The 21,191-nt window shown below is 37.0% G+C and overlaps 1 protein-coding gene and 1 long non-coding RNA gene across 3 annotated transcripts; one reads left to right on the forward strand and one right to left on the reverse strand.

Moving 5' to 3' along the window:
- Positions 1-6,094: 6,094 nt before the first annotated feature.
- slc35g1 (solute carrier family 35 member G1) lies at positions 6,095-15,146 on the reverse strand. Its single transcript, XM_004080250.5, has 5 exons — positions 14,674-15,146; positions 12,510-12,684; positions 11,742-11,876; positions 9,974-10,170; positions 6,095-8,240 (listed from the first exon to the last, which is right to left on the reverse strand). The coding sequence occupies exons 1-5, from the start codon at positions 14,987-14,989 to the stop codon at positions 7,828-7,830; spliced, it is 1,236 nt and encodes a 411-aa protein (XP_004080298.1). The 5' UTR covers positions 14,990-15,146; the 3' UTR covers positions 6,095-7,827.
- A 2,891-nt stretch (positions 15,147-18,037) lies between these two features.
- Positions 18,038-20,508, forward strand: LOC144987858 (uncharacterized). Of its 2 annotated transcripts, XR_013651531.1 has the most exons (5): positions 18,038-18,199; positions 18,710-18,767; positions 18,910-18,971; positions 19,783-19,878; positions 20,368-20,508. It is a non-coding gene; the product is annotated as an uncharacterized LOC144987858 (long non-coding RNA). The 2 variants fall into 2 exon arrangements; XR_013651530.1 differs by lacking the exon at positions 18,038-18,199 and having other exon boundaries at positions 18,556-18,767.
- The last annotated feature ends 683 nt before the right edge of the window (positions 20,509-21,191 follow it).

Here is a 21,191-nt window from a genome sequence, read left to right on the forward strand (position 1 = left end):
CACATGTAAATTCAATAAAATTATTAGCACTACTTCACATTTTTATGCTGTGTTAGCTGTTGTAGATGCAGACACTGTAAACAAAATAAAAAAAATGTTTTAACTACATGCTGTCTAATCGCTATTGCATTATAACATGTTTAAAGATTACAAGTAATCCTTTTAGCTTAAATGCAAAAATTCCAACGGCACGTAAACGCCACATGGGCTATTCTTCGGTGTGTTAAATGATCGCGCGCGAGGACAATATACGGTGCCGCTCGTTTTGTGCGCGCGCAGCATGTCAGCGCACTGGAATGCCAAGATAACCATGGTCACCGTATATCCATTGTTGTGCTGTACTGGATGAGCCAAAGCGATTCTGAAACGCAGCATCTGAACTAAAGTTGGGGTGATTTCCCAGAATGCCACCCTGCACTGAACATGCCCTGTAGGGGGAAAGTTGAGTTTTATATCTTCTTCTCTAATGTTTATCTGACTTTTTGCTTCGAACCCGTTAGGTTAAGGGAGCAGTATTCCTGAAATATACTGCAAGATGTTTTTCTGGAAAAACAATTACAGGTTTAACATTTTTTTCTACCAATAACGTGCCATTTTTCTGCCTCGAGCTCTATAGGCACCCCATTTATTTCAGTCTGGAAAGAAAAACGGGGCTATTTTCCAATTTGCTCTGGCTCCACTGATGGGAAGTCTTATGCCATCAAACAGGAATGTGCAGCCCAGCCATTCTTCCACCAGCTCTCCCCCACCCAGGAGCATGCAGAATTATGGGAATCCTATTGAGTCTGATTAAAAAGGAGGATAATTAGGCACTCTTAGAAAAAAAACATTAACTTATTGCATGACCAAATTCTTCTCAGAAATCTTCCTTAAATCACAGCGCATTTGATTTTTGGACTCAGTAAATAAAATGTTACTGTTGTTACATTTTATAGGTGTGCAATTAAGTACTAAACAGGAGGAAGTGTCCTGTTGTTTCCTTTAATAAAGGGTTGTCTCAGACCCCATGAGATAAAATAAATGAATGAAAGGACATTGTGCTTTGGACATGATCCCCCCAGCCAAAATAAATCCCCTTTATTTAATCATTTGTGGTCACAAACTTGCATTTTGTGGCCACAAATGAGCATTTCATTTATTTCTTGTAGGTACAAATCGGTATTTTTAATATCATGAATTCCTACTATTTATTTGTGTCCACAAAATGATCAGTTGTGTATAACTAATCTGTGCGGACAAAATGCTAACTTGTGAACAAAATATGCAAATTTGTGTGGCCAAATTACTAATCTGTGTACACAAAATGCTGATCGGTGTACACAAAATAGGTTTGTGTACACAAAATGATGACTTGTGTACACAAAATGCTGACCTGTGTGCACAAATTACTAGTCTCTGCACTAAAAATGACAACTTGTTTACACTAAATACAAATCTATGTACACAAAATGCTAATTAGTGTACACAAAATACTCATGTGTGTGCACAAATGCTAACTAGTATACACAAAATACTAATTTGTGTGCACAAATGCTAACTAGTATACACAAAATACTCATTTGTGTGCACAACAAAATGCTAAAATGCTAAAAAAAAAAAAAAAAATTATTTTTTTGTGCACACAAAATGCTAATTTATGACAAGTAAATGCTTTAAAATGCCTATTTGTGACCACAATTGTTTACCCTAATTTTTTGGTTTACTTTTAGTTATTATTATTATTATTTTATTAAATGTTGTGTCCAGGGCACTGCAACATTGACATAAGGTGTAAACAAATGATTTCACTGGACAGCATGAAGTTTTATCAAATAGCCTTATACAATAGCCTTACTTATAATTGTGTCTAATTTAGTCAGGAGCATTGGACATTGATAAAAGGAAAACACACCAAAGAAAACTTACTCTAAAGAATTACTTTAAAAACAAGAGAGAATGTACATTTACACTTCACACCTTGCTTATCTAATTGTTTCTGTATGTGTTACAGTCTGGATGTAGCATCTATCAACTGCACTTGAGAAGGAAACTAACGTGCCGTATGTCTTCCGCCCCCTGCTGTCCGAAAAAAGAATGACTTTTGATCGTTTAAAATCACAACCAATTACATTTTTTAGTAAATGAAATCATTTTAGGACATTTTCTTCATACAACCCTTTACAAGTCAAATAATAATATTACAAATGCAGCCAAAATAATCTATTTTCTAAAGATAGAATGCTGGTAACCTGATTGTAAATGTTTCTATCATGCTGCTGCTGCAATTCATGAATTTAAAGTTATTTTTATCACTAAGTTCTATGAATACATTAATCTGTAAAATATTTTTTCAAAATAATTAAATTATAACTCAACAGCTTAACAAACTATGATAACTTAGAAAATAAGAGTGTCCCTATACTCCCAATATTTAGTCAAACAAGAGACTGCAGAGATTTGTTTTAAACGTTAAAACAAATCCTTTAAAATTTAAAGGACAGGATTTATTGAGAAACTAAAAATTCAATCTTTTGTTTTACAGAAATACAAACATCTAAAAATCTGATATTTTAAAGTAGATAATATGCTAAAGTTAAAAAACTGTAAAATTGTATTTTTCTTAGGTCCTGAGATTGTTTTATTAAAAGTAAATGTGCAAAAACACAGTGTTAAACCACAAGCAGTTTAATCCACTAAAATCATCATAAACACATGAGAGATTTTCAAAGTAAAAGACACCAGATTCTAGGCCCCTCGTTTGACCTGAGTGGACTGAAGTGCCGTTAGATCAGCGCGCTGCAGACAAATTGTCCCCAACAGTCCAGACAGTCAGTGAATTTGAATCCTTCGATTGGTGCAAAGGTCCAGCGCCACACACATGCTGTAATCCGCGAGCTGTACCGCACAAACATCCTCATGTTTTCCCACAAAATGACTGCAAGAGCTGCGTTTGGGTGGGATGTATTTTTAAAAACTGGAAGTTAGAGGTGGAGGTGGTTATTCTGGTTAAAGGTTCCTCTGAGAGTCCAGGTGATGAAAGTCAAGAGTCTCCGTGACTCAGAGCTTCCAAAAAATTGTACTGTTTTCTGCACGATAAGCCGCACTTAACAGCTTTACACTTGTTTCATGAGAGACAATGTGCCTTATAATCTAAAGCACCTTATATATGGAACAATGATTTGGATTTGTGAATACATGAATACATTTTTTACATGTTACTAACAAGGCGTGGAGTTTTATTAGTCACAGTGACTTTTCTTTTAGATATATTAGTTTTCCCCCTCTAATTTGCATATTTTTTCAGTCACGTGACTTCTCCGGTTGATCACAAAAGCCCAGCTCACAATGCTTGTATGAGACTTTTTAGTCCGGAGGTGGTAGTCTGAGACCGCCACAAGTTGACCATGTTAGAAGCCACATTCACACACGAGTCACTAAATAGTATTCCCCCGTATTTGGGGGGTTGTCAGGAACAGCCAAAGTTTGTCCGTCACCGATCCTTATCAAAAACATTTCTGATACTTTGCACTTTGTTAAACATTCATTAAAGGAATATTGCTCAATATAAAGAATTTCTTTTAATTCAGAGCAATAGACTATACAGTCTGTCTCTTTGTGTCCTAAAACTAGTCTGTACTTCCTCCTTCATCAGTTAAGTGTGAGAGGGCATCTTCTTCTAGAAGAGGCCGGTTTCATCCATCAGTCACTCAGCTGATGCCATTTCTCCATGCAGGGGCACAAACTTCGGTTATAGCGATTCAGGAACTAGCTGTCAACGATTGCTGGTCAGTCAACAAGGAAACTGACGGCCCGGCGTGCTCTTCATCTCCGCACCTCTCCTCCCCCTCAGCACTTAAAGGATTAACTGAGCTCATAGCAAATCTTGACGTGCAGAACGCCAGCAACCCAACTCCTGATTTGTACAAACAAAAGCTTTTGCTACAATCTGAATTTGAAACAATGTCAATCAAAGCAATGGAGAGGTTATTGCTCAGAAGTCAAAAGGTATAGGAGCATGGGGAAAAAGCAAGCAGACTGCTCTCCTACCAGGTGCGACAATCAATTTCCATCATTCAATAACAGAGATCAGAACAGACTCAACTCAAACAGAGACAGAACCCAAACAAATCACTACAGCTTTCAAGAACTACTATCAAAGTCTTTATGCCAGTCAAAGTACATGTAATTCAGCTGAAGTAGAAGCTTTTCTGGAAAAATGTAATATTCCTCTGATGGATCCAGATCAGCAACAGACACTAGACACTAAATTATGTTTAGCCTTAAATGGCCTATACCATTCAAAATCAAATTTTGGATGTTTTGAAGTGTATTTTAATGTTTTTACCTCACGAAAAGAAACCCCAAAGCGGTGTTTTGATGCGTTCACGCATTGATGAGAGCGGATTCTCATGAGCTGACGTAGACCAGTGAGAACAGCCCCTTCCAGGAAGAGTCTGCGCTGCCAGCACCGCCCCCATGCAAACACACACATACCCACTTCTTCGTGGAGCTAGCAGTGATTGGCTAAAACGCTCTCCTTTATATGCACAATATGCATGTCCGTCTTTGAAAAAGTTCAGATGTTGTTTGTTTTTGTGGGCGTAACGCAGACATGCTGCTAAGGCCGGCTCATGTCCTACCAGCATTTTTTCTACATTTTTTTAACCCTTTTTCTAATTGAACATAAGCCCCGCTGCTATTTATTCCTACTTTTAACTCCTAACAATTTTTTTTATTTAATCCTCCACCCCCTGCCATTTCTTCTATTTATTACTTAAGTTCTACCAGATTTTTTTTTTTTTTTACATTAAACAAAAAAAACACTTAAACCTTTTTACTAAACAGACATTTGCTTTAACACTTTTCCTACAAGAACCCTGTTGCGTCTATTTCCGATGGAAAAAAGAGGTTGGAAAGCCTCCTAAACACACCCGGCTTTCGTGGTTTCGTTAGATGCTTTTTAAAGGTTAAAGCCACTGCATTTTTAGCTGTTTGAGAATTCATTTGCAGTTTCAAAAATATACCTCATCCTTGTGTGGTTGTGCACGCTTACGAGAAGCTGAAACCAAAGTAGATATGGCTGCCCTTACTACCGGCAATCTAACACAAACAGTGGGGCCCAACTCTGACATTTATTACATGGAATGTAAAGGGACTTAATAATCTGGTCAAACGGAGGAGAGTCTTTACACATTTGCTGAAATTTGAACCACATATTCAGGAAACGCACCTGCGCTCCGCTGATGCCTATAAGTTAACACACAGCTCTTTTTCCCAAACATATCACTCTGCTTTTGACACAAAGGTAAGAGGGGTTGCCATACTTATTCAAAAGAACTTTCCTTTGTCAGTAGGAATGTGATTCATGATGCAAATAGCCGTTTAGTTATGGTGGCTGTTAGATTGTATAACACCCCAGTCTTTCTGGTTAATGTCTATGCCCCAAATTGGGACAACCCACAATTTTTCACAAGCCTTACTGCTAAGTTACAAGGTTTAGACACTCATCACCTTATTATGGGTTGAGATCTAAATGTAGTTTTGATCCGAATCTTGATAGATCAATCAGCAACGACCTCCAAATCAGTTTCTGTTCTCAACAGTCATCCAAAAGGATGGTGTCTCCGGCCCGCTGCGTGTAACCCAGCCATCAGCAAAATATTACTCTCTGTTCATCATTCATACTCAACGATTGATTACCAATTGGTGGATAATATTTTTACTTCTCTTTTTAAGTACCATGCTATCATCGTTTCGGATCATGCACTTGTGCAAGTAGATATATCATTTCCCACTGCTCATGTCCCGCAACAACGGGTGTGGAGGTTGGATTCAACCCATGAAGACGTTTTGTAAATATGTTTCCTCCCACATTGATCTTTTTTTGGAAAGAAACGACACACCCGATGTTTCTAAAACTGTTATTTCTATGGGAGTCTCTTAAAGCTTATTTAAAGTGGGCAAATCATTTCTTTTACAGCTCAAAAGAACAAAAAGTGTGGTGAGGGGCACAACAGTGTTAGATTTTGAAGCGTTTTGTGCGTCAGATTGCTTCTTGCACCGACTTTGAAATGGGTGCAAAGATTGACGTTCAAATCATTATTCTTCTCATTCATTGATGTAGAAAGTGACTTTAATTTTGAAATTATTGCATAGATTAAAGGCAAAATTTTATACATGCTTTTGAACAAAGATTTATATGATAGAACATCGGGCAACAAATTCCAATTTGAATTTTCACAAAGCAATTTAAGGGAAGATGAAGTAAGACAAACCCAATTTCAGACACTTGTGGTTTTCTGTTAACTGCAGTAAAAGTACTTTATGAGAAGATTTGCACAGAAACACAAGAAAACACAGCAGTCTTACCAAAAACTAAAAAAAAAAAAAAAGAAAATCATCACAAACAAAGGCATAATACTGGACACACAATTGTTGCAACACATTTTCTAACATCTATTCGCAGATGATAAAATAAAATAATTTTCTTAAAGGCACAAGAGGCTGGCAAACCAAACTCATTTCATTGTTTTTTCAAAACAGTAATCTTCATTTTGAAGGGTAAAATGTTTTACAAAAATAGAAATAAACAGCAGAAATACAGCATAGAGGGTTTTTACTGCTCGTTTTTTTTATTGCATTTCCTTTAAGATACAAACATTTCGGTTTCTGCTAAATATAGTCTTACATTTCAAAATAAAGTTTTTAATTTGGAGCAGTTAAAGTTGAAAACAGTGAAGGGGGAAGTCTGATCATAATGTGATGAATGCAAAGGAAAAAGACAAACTCAACATATCAGTGCAATAAGTGGCAAAGAAGAATAAACTTAATGTTGTTTTTTTATGACAGTTTTCATCAAACTAGCAAAAATATATTGTCTTGAATTTAGCATTAACCTTTTTTTCTTTTACACCAATAGTAAATATTTATGGGGGAATAAAAATCAAATAAAAGTGCAAAGATGCCATTTTATTAACTAGGTTCAAATTCTAAGTGAAGGTTTTAACCAAAAGTGCCAAGAATGAGCTGGAACCCAAGTCTCAATTCTCCAAATGGAAGACATGAAATAAAGATTAAAAATAAAATAAACTTTACTCCTTTAATAACATTTCTTCTTGGACTTTTGTGTGAAAAAAAGGGTTTTAGTCACACAAAGTGTGTGCTCCACAGGGAAGAAATTAGTGTGAGCTCTGAGTTTTTTATTAAATAAACCAAAGTTAAAAAATCCCTGAGAGTAATTGATTTTTTAATTCAGACGAGAGAATAAAAATTGGTATAACTTGTTACTTTGAGATGAATCTAGCTGCAAATGCATAGTTTGCTTCTTTGTTTTATTCTTTTATATGACTGACCCATTATAACAAAGTTTAATAACAATTAAACTATAGGTCAAAATGAAAAGATTATTACTCATGTAATAGCTACTATCCTGTAGAATTCATGCAATACGGGATAAATGATTCAGAATCAGCGATAAAGGGAAAGATTATAATGAAATGGACATTAAATGTCCTTAAATACATTTAAATCAGCATTTAAATGCTGCATATGTTTTATTAGTGCGGTATGAACAAGCCTCACAGCCACAAAAAAAATGATATTATTTCTCATATATTATTACCTACAGTATCAGAGGTGTTTTCAATATCAATAAAAAGGTGCGACTCCTCACAACCAACACGAAGGAAAAGTGCAGTTTTAACAAAATAAAAGCTCCAAAGGAAATATTTTTGGGATCCAGCTTGGTAACACTTTGACCTGAACACCCATTTGCATACAACTGGAAATAAAACTATGGACTAAATGAGGATTTCATGGCAGTAACGAAATGCCTGCTTTGTGCCCGACTCACTTCCTGCGAGAGTTGCTGTACCACTTCCTGAGCGCGACCCCACTGGTGCTCGCCACAATACACAGAGATCCCCCGAGGCTCCACCAGGTGGGGGCGCGGCCGAAGAAGATGAACTGGAAGAAGAAGGCCAGCACCACGTCCACGGTCCTCATCAGAGACACGGGCCCCGCCTTCTCCGTCTGCAGCGCCTTGGTGAGGAAGCTCTGACCGGCGATGCCCAGAACGGCGATCAGAACCAGCAGCCAGCGATCGCGGCCACAGGCGGGGATCTTCCACTCCCCGAGGATGAAGACGGTGATGACGGCCTCTATGAAACCAATAACTGCATAGTACCACACAGAGAGGTAGTAGTGGACGCTCTTCCCCATCTTACGGAGGATGATGATGGTAAAGGCAGCTCCAATCGCTCCTGGAAGGACAGTTTTGGAGAAATTATTATTGCGTGATAATGACTAGGGCTGCATGAAATGAGGAAAGCTCACGATATTAGTAATCAATATTGTAATGAAGATATAATTGTGACAGATGAACAAATGGGCTAAATCTGATTGGTCAAATGCATAAATAGATTTATTTGATTCGTTAAATACTGCAGGCTACCATAAGATTGCTTTAGCTAATTTAAGATATCCGTTTATCGCAATTTTCCACGACTTTTGCCGTAAGCATATTGTACAGCTTGATATCGCGATAACGCTAAATTTGCGATTTATTGTGTAGGCCCAATAATGCCAATATGCAACAAAAGCACCGCAAGTTTTTAAATCAAAACTTGATCTAATGCTAAAGGCAAAAGTTTGAAATAGAATTATTTGGATTTAAAAAATCATTTTGGTCTTTATTTTAAACCTACAAAACTATAATCACACACGTCTAATAGTGTTTTACTATTTTTGAAAAACGTAAAATGATGCACAGAAAATCAGACGTATCCTCCTGCTGCTTCTTAAGGATTTTGGATGATAAATAACAGAGAGATGGATTTTTATTTAAGAATATCAACTGCTGCAGGGGCTTATTTTTAGAGCAGGGATTGACAAATAAAGAGATAAGACAAAAAAAAAAAAATCACCAGAAGGGGTTAAAATATTCCAAATAGTCTGGAGTTGAATGTTCTAAAGTAAGGCTGTTTTTTTTGGCAAATGGAAAGTTTTTAACACAGCTATCAATCTTAGGCGAGTCTGTATTCCACTCGCTGAATTGACTAAATTTACAATAAAGGCCCACTCCAATAAAAGTGTTTTTTTTGTCATGACATCTGGCTGTCGCTCCACGCAACAATTTAGAGGTGAATTTCTAATGAAATCCTGCCGCTCTGCAAAAACTAGGTCCAAGAAAACAACAGGTTTTTGGGATTTTAGCTAAACGGCATAATTATAACTAAAACACGACTGGGAACGCTTTGAAAAAAACAGATCAAAACATGTGGGACTTTGACAACTCCGCTTTGAATCACTTTTTTAAAGGACAATTACTTGACATAAAGCTGCAAAGATGTATGCTACATAGGATATTTAGTTTCATTTTTGTTACCAAAAAAATTGTTATTATAAAGTACAATTTATCAAACCTCAATGACCTCACTTTTCTTTGTGTCTAACATCTGGCACCATTTACAATATATTGACCTTTATAAACTTTTTTATATTAATGTGAAAAGCCACACCATTTTGAATCAGGTTTTTATTTTTTTTAAATGGTGATTTAAACGCAGAATAATCGGAATTTGAGATGCATCCCACACAAAAGTGGGGATTGTCATCCATTATAAATGACTACTAAGAAATATATTTGCTGACATGCTCACACATTGTAAATATCTATCTATCTATCTATCTATCTATCTATCTATCTATCTATCTATCTATCTATCTATCTATCTATCTATCTATCTATGCTAAATGAACTCTTCAAGCATTAAATGAAAGAAGTTTCACCCTATTAACTCTATAAGACCTCTTTGATATCCAAGTACAGGAAGGAGGAGACTCCTGCTGAGAGGGAAATGATTTATTAGATAATCTTCCTGCTGAACTGGATGCACGGCTTCACTTTTCCTGGTTGCCAGGGTGATCTCAACCTGACCTGTATACGCCCCTAAGACACATTGCTGGTGGTCAAACGAATTGATAATCACATCACCTGCAAAGGCAGCGACAGTCCCCTTGATGTGGTTGCTGTAGTTGCCCTCAATGCCACCAAGGTGCTCGCCAAAAAGAAACGGAGGGCGGGCGATGAGGATGACTCCGGTGAGAGTAAAAACTGTGAAAACACAGTCCAAGATTGTGCATTTTTCTTTGAGGAAGATCCACGCCAGCAGGGAGGTAAACACTGGATTGCTGTTGGGTAAACAACAGACGAGGAAACAGAAATCGGTTACAACTTGAATCAATTTTGGATGCTTTGACAAAAGCCTGTATGTTCTACAACAGAATTCATTTCGTCACCGAGAACAAAGCCTAACATTATCTAAAGAGCCATGAAGTCTGAACAGAATATTCCAACATCAATTACTGAGAAAAGAAACCTGAAAAACAACTAGCACTATGTGTTGAACTCCATTTCCCATGTAACTTTAAGAAAATAAGTTTTTTTTAGGCTTTAAATCCAAAGGTTAAGTGGTTTAAAAATAGTTTTCGATGACATTTTATTCATAATTGTCAACTAAAGCAGCTTTTGGTGCTGATCTTGCTGTGATTTCCAAAAACTAACCGAAGTGTTTAACACAATTCTAATGCTGGAGAGAGAACAAACCCGTCTATAGATGCTAGAACAGCTGTGAACATGATTTTATACACAACTATGGTTGGTTTACTTGCAAGTGAACCCTGGTGCAGCTCTGCACACTGAAAATCGGCACAAACAATCCAGCACACGAGAAAGAAAGTGAACCCAGAGGACATAAATGAAGAACATTTCGTACAGGGAAAAAAAAAGTTGCCCACAAAACTAAAGCCCAAATCACAAAAAGATGGAAAATTTTCTCATAGATAAAGAATCTTTTTAATTAAGGTAAGGGGGTCAAGAAAACGTTGATTTCTTTGTTCTTCCACGTTTTTCTCCATAAGGGTCAATGTTCATTTTTTGGGGAATATTTGATGAAATTTCTCCGTAGTTTGGTTCACTTAAAGACTCACTGATGAAAATAGTGAATTTGGTGTTTTTGATATGTTCTTGTGAGATTTGTTTTTTGAAGATGGAAGACATGTAGCATATGAAGAAAACTAGCTTAAAATTTAAATTCTGAGAATATCTTCATGCAAATCGTTGTGAATTGGGAGCAGACGGAAAAAATGCAGTTTGAAAAAGAGCTTATTGTGACGTAGAAATTACGCTGGGCGGGTCACAAGCTCCATGTTCCGCTCCATTCCGATGCATCCAGTTAGGGACGACCAGATCCGTGAACGTCCATTTGGCTCAAAACTATATGGCTGGATAGCTCCAATATTGCTCCACATTTTTGCTACACCAATATTGTTAGGTTGGGGCTGTGATGGGCTGTAAGCTAGCGGGAGAAAGTGTAAACAAAGAGCTCTCAGCAACGGGGAGGAGAAGGTGGGTGGCGTCACTCTGCTTCAAAGGTTCCGCCCTCAACCCAGAGAGCAATTTCTAATGAACTCCTGCCGCTCTGCAGAATATGCTCTGGAAAACGACACAGGTCTTTTGATTTTAGCTAAAAACGGCATTATCATAATTAAACGACCACTGGGAACGCTTTGAAAATACATCAAAAGATGATCAGAGTAAGACCTTAAAGATGAAGACAACAAAAATGTAAATGACCAAATTCAAAGCGCCCTTAGTGATATCTCCAGATTTACAGGAAAAGGCTGCATGTTTACCTAATCCAGATTCAATAGAGGAAAAAGTGTGTTATCACAACACAAACATGAGTTTTCCCAACACTTACCTAAACATGATGACTGTGGCGTCTGCCAGCGGCATCTGCTGAACTGCATAATAGAGCATTATCATTGCGTTGGAACCAAGGAAACCTCGAAGAACCAGATAAATACGTTTATCTCTGGGGCCAAGGAAACCTGTCCTAAAGGAGTACATAGATGGATGGGTGGATGACTTGATCAACTGATCGAATGTATGAAAGGCTGAACAGAAAAACGTGACCAAGGTTTGAGGAGAAAGGCTGAGATTGAGGTATGAATTTAGTATAAATGCATGTGACGTTCTGAGATTAGTGTGCAAATGGGTTAAAGATGAACAAATAAACAAAAAGAATTGTTAGCTTCTTAACATTCATTTTCAAAGAGGTGTGAAAGTAAGGCATGAAACTGGGAAAGGCTATGTAATGTACAGTTTATGTCTAATTAAAAAGCTGATATCATGCAAAAGTTTATGGAAAAAATAATTGACAAGAACATTAAAATCAAAAGCTTTAGTTTTGCCTTCAGAGGTATAATTAGGGACAGTGAGAAAGAACTGTTGGTTTTTTTCATGACCAGCATGAGAGTACTAAAGTACATCTCTCACAATATTATGATGGCTTAAGGTTTCAGAAGGGAAATCAGATATTTTTCCCTCAACTGGGTGAAAATACACAAACACAAAAGCTGGAAAGTTTCAGTGAAAATCTACCATTTAACTGCAAGCTGGTTTTATAGCCTCTAACAGAAAAAAAACAGTCCAGGAATCTAGCCTTGTTATTTGAAGTCATCCTTACTTGTTGTAGATGAGTAACGGGATAACAAAAAGCATCTGGAAGAAACAGCGAATGGCGCTGATCTCTATAGAGTGAAGGTCCTGAATGGTTTTCACCAAGAGTGCAATGATGGAGAAGAAAACGGTGGACAGGAAGGCATAGAACAAACCCAGACCTGGACACCTCTTCGGTTTGTCTGTGAATTTAAAACACAAGAGGAAAGACATTTTTATCTCAATTTGAGTGAGAACATGTATCAGTGGAAATGTGTATCGATTTATAGGGGTGATATGCTGACTACACATAAAATAGCAAAGCTATACTTAACTCAGTGGTGGCACAAGAAAAGCTGTTGTAAAATACAAAAGCTAAAGAGTTCCTTAACCTTTTTAAGTGATTACGATCTGCTATAAGGAAACACAAGACATGTTTGCAGAGATTAAAGCTTAACTAAAACGATGACGTCGTTTCCATTTGGCATACCTACGCTGTGTCTGAACTCACATCCCAACCCCTAACTACTAAAAAACTATATAGTCCGGCACTATGTAGTGTCCTGAATTTTAAAAGCAATTCGGACACCATGCTCACTACTCTTTTTTCCTTTTATACGGATTTGAAGTCATCGATTTCATAAAGTTAAAATCTAATTAATATGAGTGTTTTGTGACATTTATTTATGTGAAGTTTATTTATGAGTCCACCGTCTATACCTAGTATCGCGTAGCAACAGTCCAGTTGAACACAATGGGCTAGACTCACATTCTAGAATGCGCGTTAACCACGTTCCTGAATGCATGTCATATGCCCGGTGTGAATGTAGCCTTAGCGATGCTACGTTTGACTTCACAAAAATCACAAACATGGCAGATTGAGTGGAACAAAGTAAAGAGAGTCAACAAAAGCAATAGATAGCAACACCAGGTTATACAGAAGTTATTGTAAGAAAAAGTTGTTGTTTTAAACATGGGAGTGATCTCCTCTTTTGAAAGCAACCACCAGTGGTCATATAAGGATCATTATGTTATACTTCTGGCTTGTCCCAAATCCAGGAACAGAAAGTGGGAACTTGTCCTCGAAGAATGCGGAGATAGAAAGAAAGAAAAGTACTTTGTTCTCTCGCTATATTGCATTTCACATTTAGCAGTTTTGCTGATTTCCTTCAGTGCAATTTAGCAAGTTTTCTTTAATAGAAAAATGTTGTGTGTCCTGATTGGCTGTTGACTTTGTCAATTTATCGCCTACGTGCCATATATGGCGTACAGAATGTGTTCATCTTTAAAAATCTTCTATCACGATCAGATCTTTGTTTTCATGCTCTAATACTGGGCTTAATTTTCTATAAAGGTTTGGACTCAGAGCTTAAACAAGAGGAAAGAGGTAAAATGTTAATTGTCTGTCTAATAAAAAGTGTATAAAGTGTGTGTGTGTGGGGGGGTAATTTCACACCCTTAAAACATCTGTATTCCTATTTCACGGATTTCACCTATTAGAATACAACTTCCCCGATAAAAAAGGGAAATTTAATCATAAAAAACAAACTTTTTGCTAATATTTTTATTTATTTTAATTTCAAAATGTAAGTTAATTCATAGCTTTTCTTTAAAGATTTACAGTTACAACAGGTAAATGGAAAAAGGCACGTTTTACTTAAAAAAAACACTTGATCAATTTCTTAAGTAAATTAGAACATTTAAATAAATATAGACTTTTTTTATCAGAACTTCTAAAATGTTGTAAGCAAAAAGGAACCCATAGATGTGATTGTCTGTCACTGAATGTAAAGGTGCACAGTCATGCATCCACTCAGAGTAATGGTGAATTTTGATTAATAAGTCTTTTCAAAAACACTTTGAAACTGACCTTCTTGTTTTAAAACAAACGTTTAAGAAAATTAAAATATCTACTATCTGTAACAGTGACCTTAATACAGAGAGGCGCAATCATAAAACGGGTTTAATCTCACTATGACGCAGCTAATTGGCTGTTATCACACACGTGACACCCTTTCATCCAGGGAACGTGACGTAGCACGGTTGTATAATGTGAAGCTTCTCAAGAAAGTGCTGTTCGTGGGTTTGTCTCCATTTTGACGTATTTTCTTCATCGTAAAGTTTCCGTACAGCGACAGGAAGTGAAGAAAGTTTAGGACAGGGAAGTTTTTTTTAAATGACCGCTCTTTTACCTTCATCTCCAGGAGTTGCCGGCTTGTTTGTGACGTAAAAAGCCGGCGGACAGACACAGAGCGTTTTCTTCTCGCTGATTTCCTGTGAATTTCTGCTCTTTTGTGCTTCTTCTTTCTCCCTCCGCACAGCATCATCCTCATCATCATCACCGAAGCAGCGCAAGTGAACTTGCTCTGCTGTCCGTTCGTCACTGTCGTTATCTTGGTGGCAGTGACTTTGTTTGTCATGGCTGACAAGTTTGTGGAACTCAACCGACACGCCATGGTCCTCTGCGGCTGAAGCCCGTCCGCGTGCGCAGTTGTTGCTCTCGCTCATGGTAAAGAGTGGCGGCGGAGCGGCAGCATGGCGCGATGAGAACACTGTCGTCCGTCTCTCGTGTCCCGGGAGACTGAGAAGACGAGGTTAATCAGCAACCCGCGTCTCTGTCATGCTGTCATGCGGTGCTTTCTTTACCCGCAGGGGGGCAGGAGTGCTCCCTACCCCACACCGGCTGAAACGTTAACTCAAGTTCCCGCCCATTTTAACGTTACTCATGACGACATGAAAGAGCCTTTCTCAGCTTTCTTTCAAATCTTTATTAATCTCTGTTAACCTTAATCATAAATATGTATATTAGACATAAAACTGTGCAGAAACGTCTAGAATAACTTGCTGACACAGGTCGGACTCAAATGAAAAATACAAAATTATTTTCTGTAGGTTGCTATTTTTTTTTTTTTTTTTTTAAATGTAAAAGGTCTTTATTCTTTGTCATCAGTACATATTACTCTTTATTTATAAAACATGTCAATGGTTTGGCCACCAAAGGATATTGATAAAAGTAATTATTAATCTTCTTTCTCTTTCGGCTTTTCCAATCAGGGGTCGACACAGCGAATCATCCTTTTCCACCTCACTCTATCATGGACATCCTCTACCCTGACATTAGCCAACTTCATGTCCTCTGTTAAGACATCCATATATCTCCTCTTTGGCCGTCCTCTTGCCCTCCTGCCAGGCAGCTCCATCTCCAATATCCTTCTACCAATATATCCACTATCCCTCCTCTGAACATGTCCAAACCATCTCAGTCTGGCTTCTCTGCCTTTGTCGCTAACACAGGCAACATGAGCCGTCCCTCTGATGTACTCGTTCCTTATCCTGTCTAACCGGCTGGTCACTCCTAAGGAGAACCTCTTCATCTTCATAAACGTAATTATTAATACCTCAACAAATATTGACCTATGCAAAACCTTTATCAGCAAAATCCAATAAAACAGCAATTGTTTTCCATTTCAGTTTTTATTACTACTAAATATAAAATACAATGAGTAAGACAACAGAAAAATAATATCCTCTAGATTAGACACACATGAATTTGTACAAGAAGGTTAAACATATCAGACTTGATTCTACAGGCTATCAAAATTACAGTGTGTTATCTACGTACAAAGATTATATAAATTACTTTACACGGTACTGTAAACATGTCAATACTATTTGGCAATATTTTTTTTCGAGGGACACTGTCAACAATATTCAGCTTGTTATGTTTCTGAAAGAGAGGAGTGTGTGAAAGGACAGGTAGCATTTGCTGCACAGTGGCCAGCTTTTAGTTGTGGAGTAGAAAAAAAAACAACAACAATGGTTTTTTTCAGAGAGGGAGAAAAAGGAGAAGTGGAGAGAAAGCTGGATGATCCAGTGGGATGCTTCTGGCGAGTTATTCATTACAACTCTGTGAGTGTATCCACCGCACAGGCAGTCGGTTGTTTGCAATTTTCTCACAGTGTATTTTTGGACTGTTTTCACAGTTTTGTACGTGGAAAAATACTTGTTAAAGACCACAGCTACAGCACACTAATTGCCAAAGTAAAGATGTAATCCCTTTTAGTTGGTGTGTTAGCATGTCATAGGCGCATTTCTAAAAAGGGGAAAGAGATTTTTGCACATTTGCAAGATTGTCCATTTATTAAAAAACAATAATTTTTACAGATAACTAGAGAACTTTTATCCCTGTGTAAGAATTAAATAAATGCCTGTGAGTCAGCAGTAACAAGCAGGAATAACATACACAGCCAACTGACACCTAAGTGGCACAACAGCACACGATGAAATTCAACGAATAAGAAGTACAGCCAAAGGAAGTTGACATCTTGTCTGACAGTTTGTGATTACATTTCCGTTAACAATGTGAGACTTCCTCAAAATTTAAAAGCAATCTTTAGGGAAGTACATATTATCCTTCACCATAAGCCGCATAGTGGCAGACACTAATGCACAAATAGCTAGACGTTATCGTCATTGGTGGAGTGCCGTTACACAAGTACCTAAAATTTGTATAAACATTTTACCCCATGAAGGGTATATTGGGTTTTATCCACTGGGTATGTTACAGAAGAAGGCAAATACCAGTCCTCTGATTCTTGACATTATCCACCATTGATTATTTGGATCGAGTGTATCAAGCCGATTGGAAACTATGAGGGGCCGTATAAGACATTATTTATTCTGAACCATTCACATTCATACATTCTTGCTCTCACAGTCATATATACTCTCTTTCGCATACATATATTCTCTTACGCATCCATATATTCTCTCTCTCACATTCATACATTCTTGCTCTCACAGTCATATATACTCTCTTTCGCATACATATATTCTCTTACGCATCCATATATTCTCTCTCTCACATTCATACATTCTTGCTCTCACAGTCATATATACTCTCTTTCGCATACATATATTCTCACTTGCACATCCATATATTCTCTCTCTCGCATGCATATATATTCTCTTACGCATTCATATATTCTCACTTGCACATCCATATATTCTCTCTCTCGCATGCATATATATTACTTTACACATACATACATTCTCACTCTCATTGTCACTCTTAAAAAAGAATGTATGTATGTGAAAGACAAGTATATATGAACGTGTGAGGAAGAGTTTATATGTGTGTGTGAGGAAGGAGTATGCATGAAACGGAAGTTACTTTGCATGAAAAGGAAGGCACTTTGAATGAAAAGGAAGGCACTTTGAATGAAACGGAAGGCAGATGATTTCTCGTGCTCTGATTGGACGAGAGGCCGCCACCTCCCATTTTGAACACACTGTAAACCCTAACACTTGTACTGACTCATAACTATTAAGGTTACACAACTTAAATGTCATTTTGTAGTTGATTCAACTATAAAGTATTAAGCTCTATCAAGATTTTTTCAAATTTAACTTAACAGTGCTAAATATTTTAAAGCTTATTTGTATCTGGCACTCAAAAATTTTAAGATCCGTGAAGTAGCGTTATGACGTCATCACGTACTGGTGGGAGGGTCTTTCGTTTTCTCTACGTTAGCTCAGGTGGCCATGTTGGATTTGCCGAATGCGAGTATGCGACGTTTGAAATTGAAAGTCGAGCATTTTATTATTCTGCAAAGCGTTGCGATTTCGTCCCGCTTCAAGACGCCCCAACCTCGGGTTTTTTTTTCATCCGCCTCATCGCTGATGGTGCCGTCTTGTCTTCAGCCCTGATTTAATTTGGTAAGTATCGTTCATGGTTTATGAATGAATGCTTTAAAAATGCTCTTATACTACCGTAAATGTGGTTTACTGTTGTTTAAACATATGTGTGTTATGATTGTTTTAGAGATTAATGTGGAAATGTATACATGATTAGTTTGTCATAGCAGACGTATGGCGAGCCAAACCCAAAATGCATTTTCTGCCCGTAAGTTACGACAGTGATGAGGTTTTTTTTTTTTTCAGAGGTAGAAATGATCTGTTATGCTGCAATCACACTAAACATGATCCGCGTGTGAAATTCGCGTTGGAGGCCTCTGTCTGTGGCTAAAGTTTGCTGCTGGACATTTGTCCAAAAATGTCACTCAAACGGTTGTGTGGGAGGAGCTACCGCCAACAGTTTTAAGCCTGGTTGCTACATGGAAGCATTGGGTTTTGAATGCAGCTTTAAGCTTTTATAAATCACTGATCTCCGTTATAAAAAAGGTTTTTGTAAAAATAAATTAATCAACGTGCTCGTGTTGTGTTCAGGTACCGAACTACAGAGTGTTCAGTGTTTCACCTCCAGGTAGACGCCAAGGCCAGCGAGGTAACTTGTCTCAGTTATTTGTCTAGAGCTATTTTAAAAAAACAAAAAATGCAATAGGTTGTGTAGTGCAATAAATGTTTTTTGATCAGAATATAATTGAAACATTTTTTAACATTGAAAAATCTCTTTTGGACTTTTTCAGATACTGAACTTCAGAAAGTTCACCAGAAAGTCACCATTTCACCAGAAAAGAGGTGTCAGTGGGTGAGTTTTATACTTATTTAATACATTCATCCTGAACTATTACCATTATTAGATTTATACGGCAGCATGGAAACATTTATGCACATTTTAACTAGCCAAAGGTCTAAATAGATCTGAAATTATTTACAATTTAACTAAACATATTTAGATTGCAGGCTGAAGGTGGCACAATGGAATGGAGGTGCAAGTTGTGTTCTGTTACTTTGGCACTATGCAGTACTACATATAATACTGCAGTACTACATAGCCAATATTCCAAAGTGTTTCCACTGCCATGTATGTGGAGACACTTTGGAATATTGTCATGTCTTTATGACAGTATATTACAATAATAAAATGATGTTGCATTAGCACCATTCCATCATTTGAAACCATGAAAACTCATCTGTCAAGATCTGAAATGGATTTATGTAGAGTAGATGCAGTCAGAGGAAATTGTGCAGTTTTTACATGTTTGTGTAACTTAAAGCTGCCCTTTTCTGAGACTAAGTCCACCAAAACAGACAGGAACTGGCCAGCTTGGTTAGGATTTATGACCTCCAGGTGAATTTCTAATGTGCATAATTCAAAAACGGATAACAAATCATTTGTAAACAGCTGTAAGAAGCCATGGTGTAACTTGCCTTCAAATGACTTTGGGTCTTTGACCTGAAGTGGATCATGACATAAACACTGTATTGTCCTCTTACTAGAAATAGACATCTAGAAAAGGTATCATTTTATTATTTCTTAAAGTTCCTTAAGTAAATATTGGAAGTGTTTGCTCTGCATTTGCTTCAAAGGTAATGGATATTTCTTTTTATTCTTTTAGGATCAGCGTGACGTGAACATGAGACGGGCACTTGTCCTCCTTGCACTTCCTGTTTATCTGCATGAAGATGCCTCCAACTTCTTCAAGACCTGTACAGTAAGTGCACACGACTCCCTGTCAATGGTTTTCACTAATCCTTTAATATTGATTGAGATTTTATTGAGTGACATAATAAATAGGGCAATTGTTTGTAGTTTGTAAACTGAGTGATATTTTTAAATGGTTTTAAAACTGAGACGGAAGATGAAAGGCGAACATCAGGGACTCCTGATTGGAAGGAGTGGAGTTTCGTTTACCTTTTCTGCTCCTGATCCATCATTATTTGAATAAAGAAAAATGAAGCTTTAGTCTTAAATTATTTTATAAATGTCCTCCTTCAGAAAAATGCTAAAGAACTTTTTAAAAACACAATTTTAATTGGAGTTGGTCCTTAAAACATCATAGCCAGTTGATTAAAAGCTAACAGAATGTTAGCATGAAAAGATTCCTATTGACAGATGGCAGGAATGTCAGTTTTGGACATTAGTGTGATGAATATCTTTGAGGGTCTGAACTCATCTGTGTTTTTTGTTTTGTATTTTCCAGAATACCAGACCTCACAGACACTTCTGTGGGTATCTTCTCAGTTGTCGTGGTGATGCTCCTGATGCTGCCGTCAGTGGTCCCACAGATCTGGCTGACTAATCTCTTCTAACTCTTCGGGGACATCTATGCTCTGGACCTACAGCACCCCAAAAAACTTGAACTTGCCTTCATATTTATTCAGAATGCTGTCTTGAGCCTTGAGGACAGCAAACCACTGAAAGGACATTTATTGACGCTGAAGAATGTTTCGTTGAGTGAGTCTTCCAGAATGGACTATTTGTTGGTTTAAGTGTTATGTAACTAATGTGTTTTGTTGTGATCATTTGCTTTTTCTGCCATAAAATACAAAACCAACTCTTTTTGTCAATATGTTGTGTGGCACTCTTATAATGCAGTTTTATTGCACTTATTGTTTCTTCATCCTCTTGATATTTGTGCTTTTTTTTAAAGAGCAATTAAAAAAAGTGTATTAAGCAATCACTATTGTGTGGCCTTCACGTTTGTTGGTTTTTATCAATGTTAGCCTTTAAAATGTAGTGGGGCAGTATCAATATCTCTGTTTAGAATACATTTTAAGCTGAAGAATTTTAAATATTTTCAATGCTACACATTTAATGAGTTAAAGAATTTATAAAGCATTTGAGTGAATTTTACATATTTTATGAGTTGAGTAATATAAAAATATAGTTAGTTAAAGCGTTTTTTAGTTGGAAAATATTAAAAACTTTAAGTAAATAATCTCTCTTTTATAAGTTGAGGAATCTTAATATTTTTTATATGAAATAATACAAATGTAAGCCAACTGACAATATGAATTTTAATAA

The sequence above is a fragment of the Oryzias latipes genome, chromosome 19 (assembly GCF_053564925.1).
Source record: "Oryzias latipes strain Hd-rR chromosome 19, Olatipes_Hd-rR_3.1".
NCBI classification, from domain to species: Eukaryota; Metazoa; Chordata; class Actinopteri; order Beloniformes; family Adrianichthyidae; genus Oryzias; species Oryzias latipes.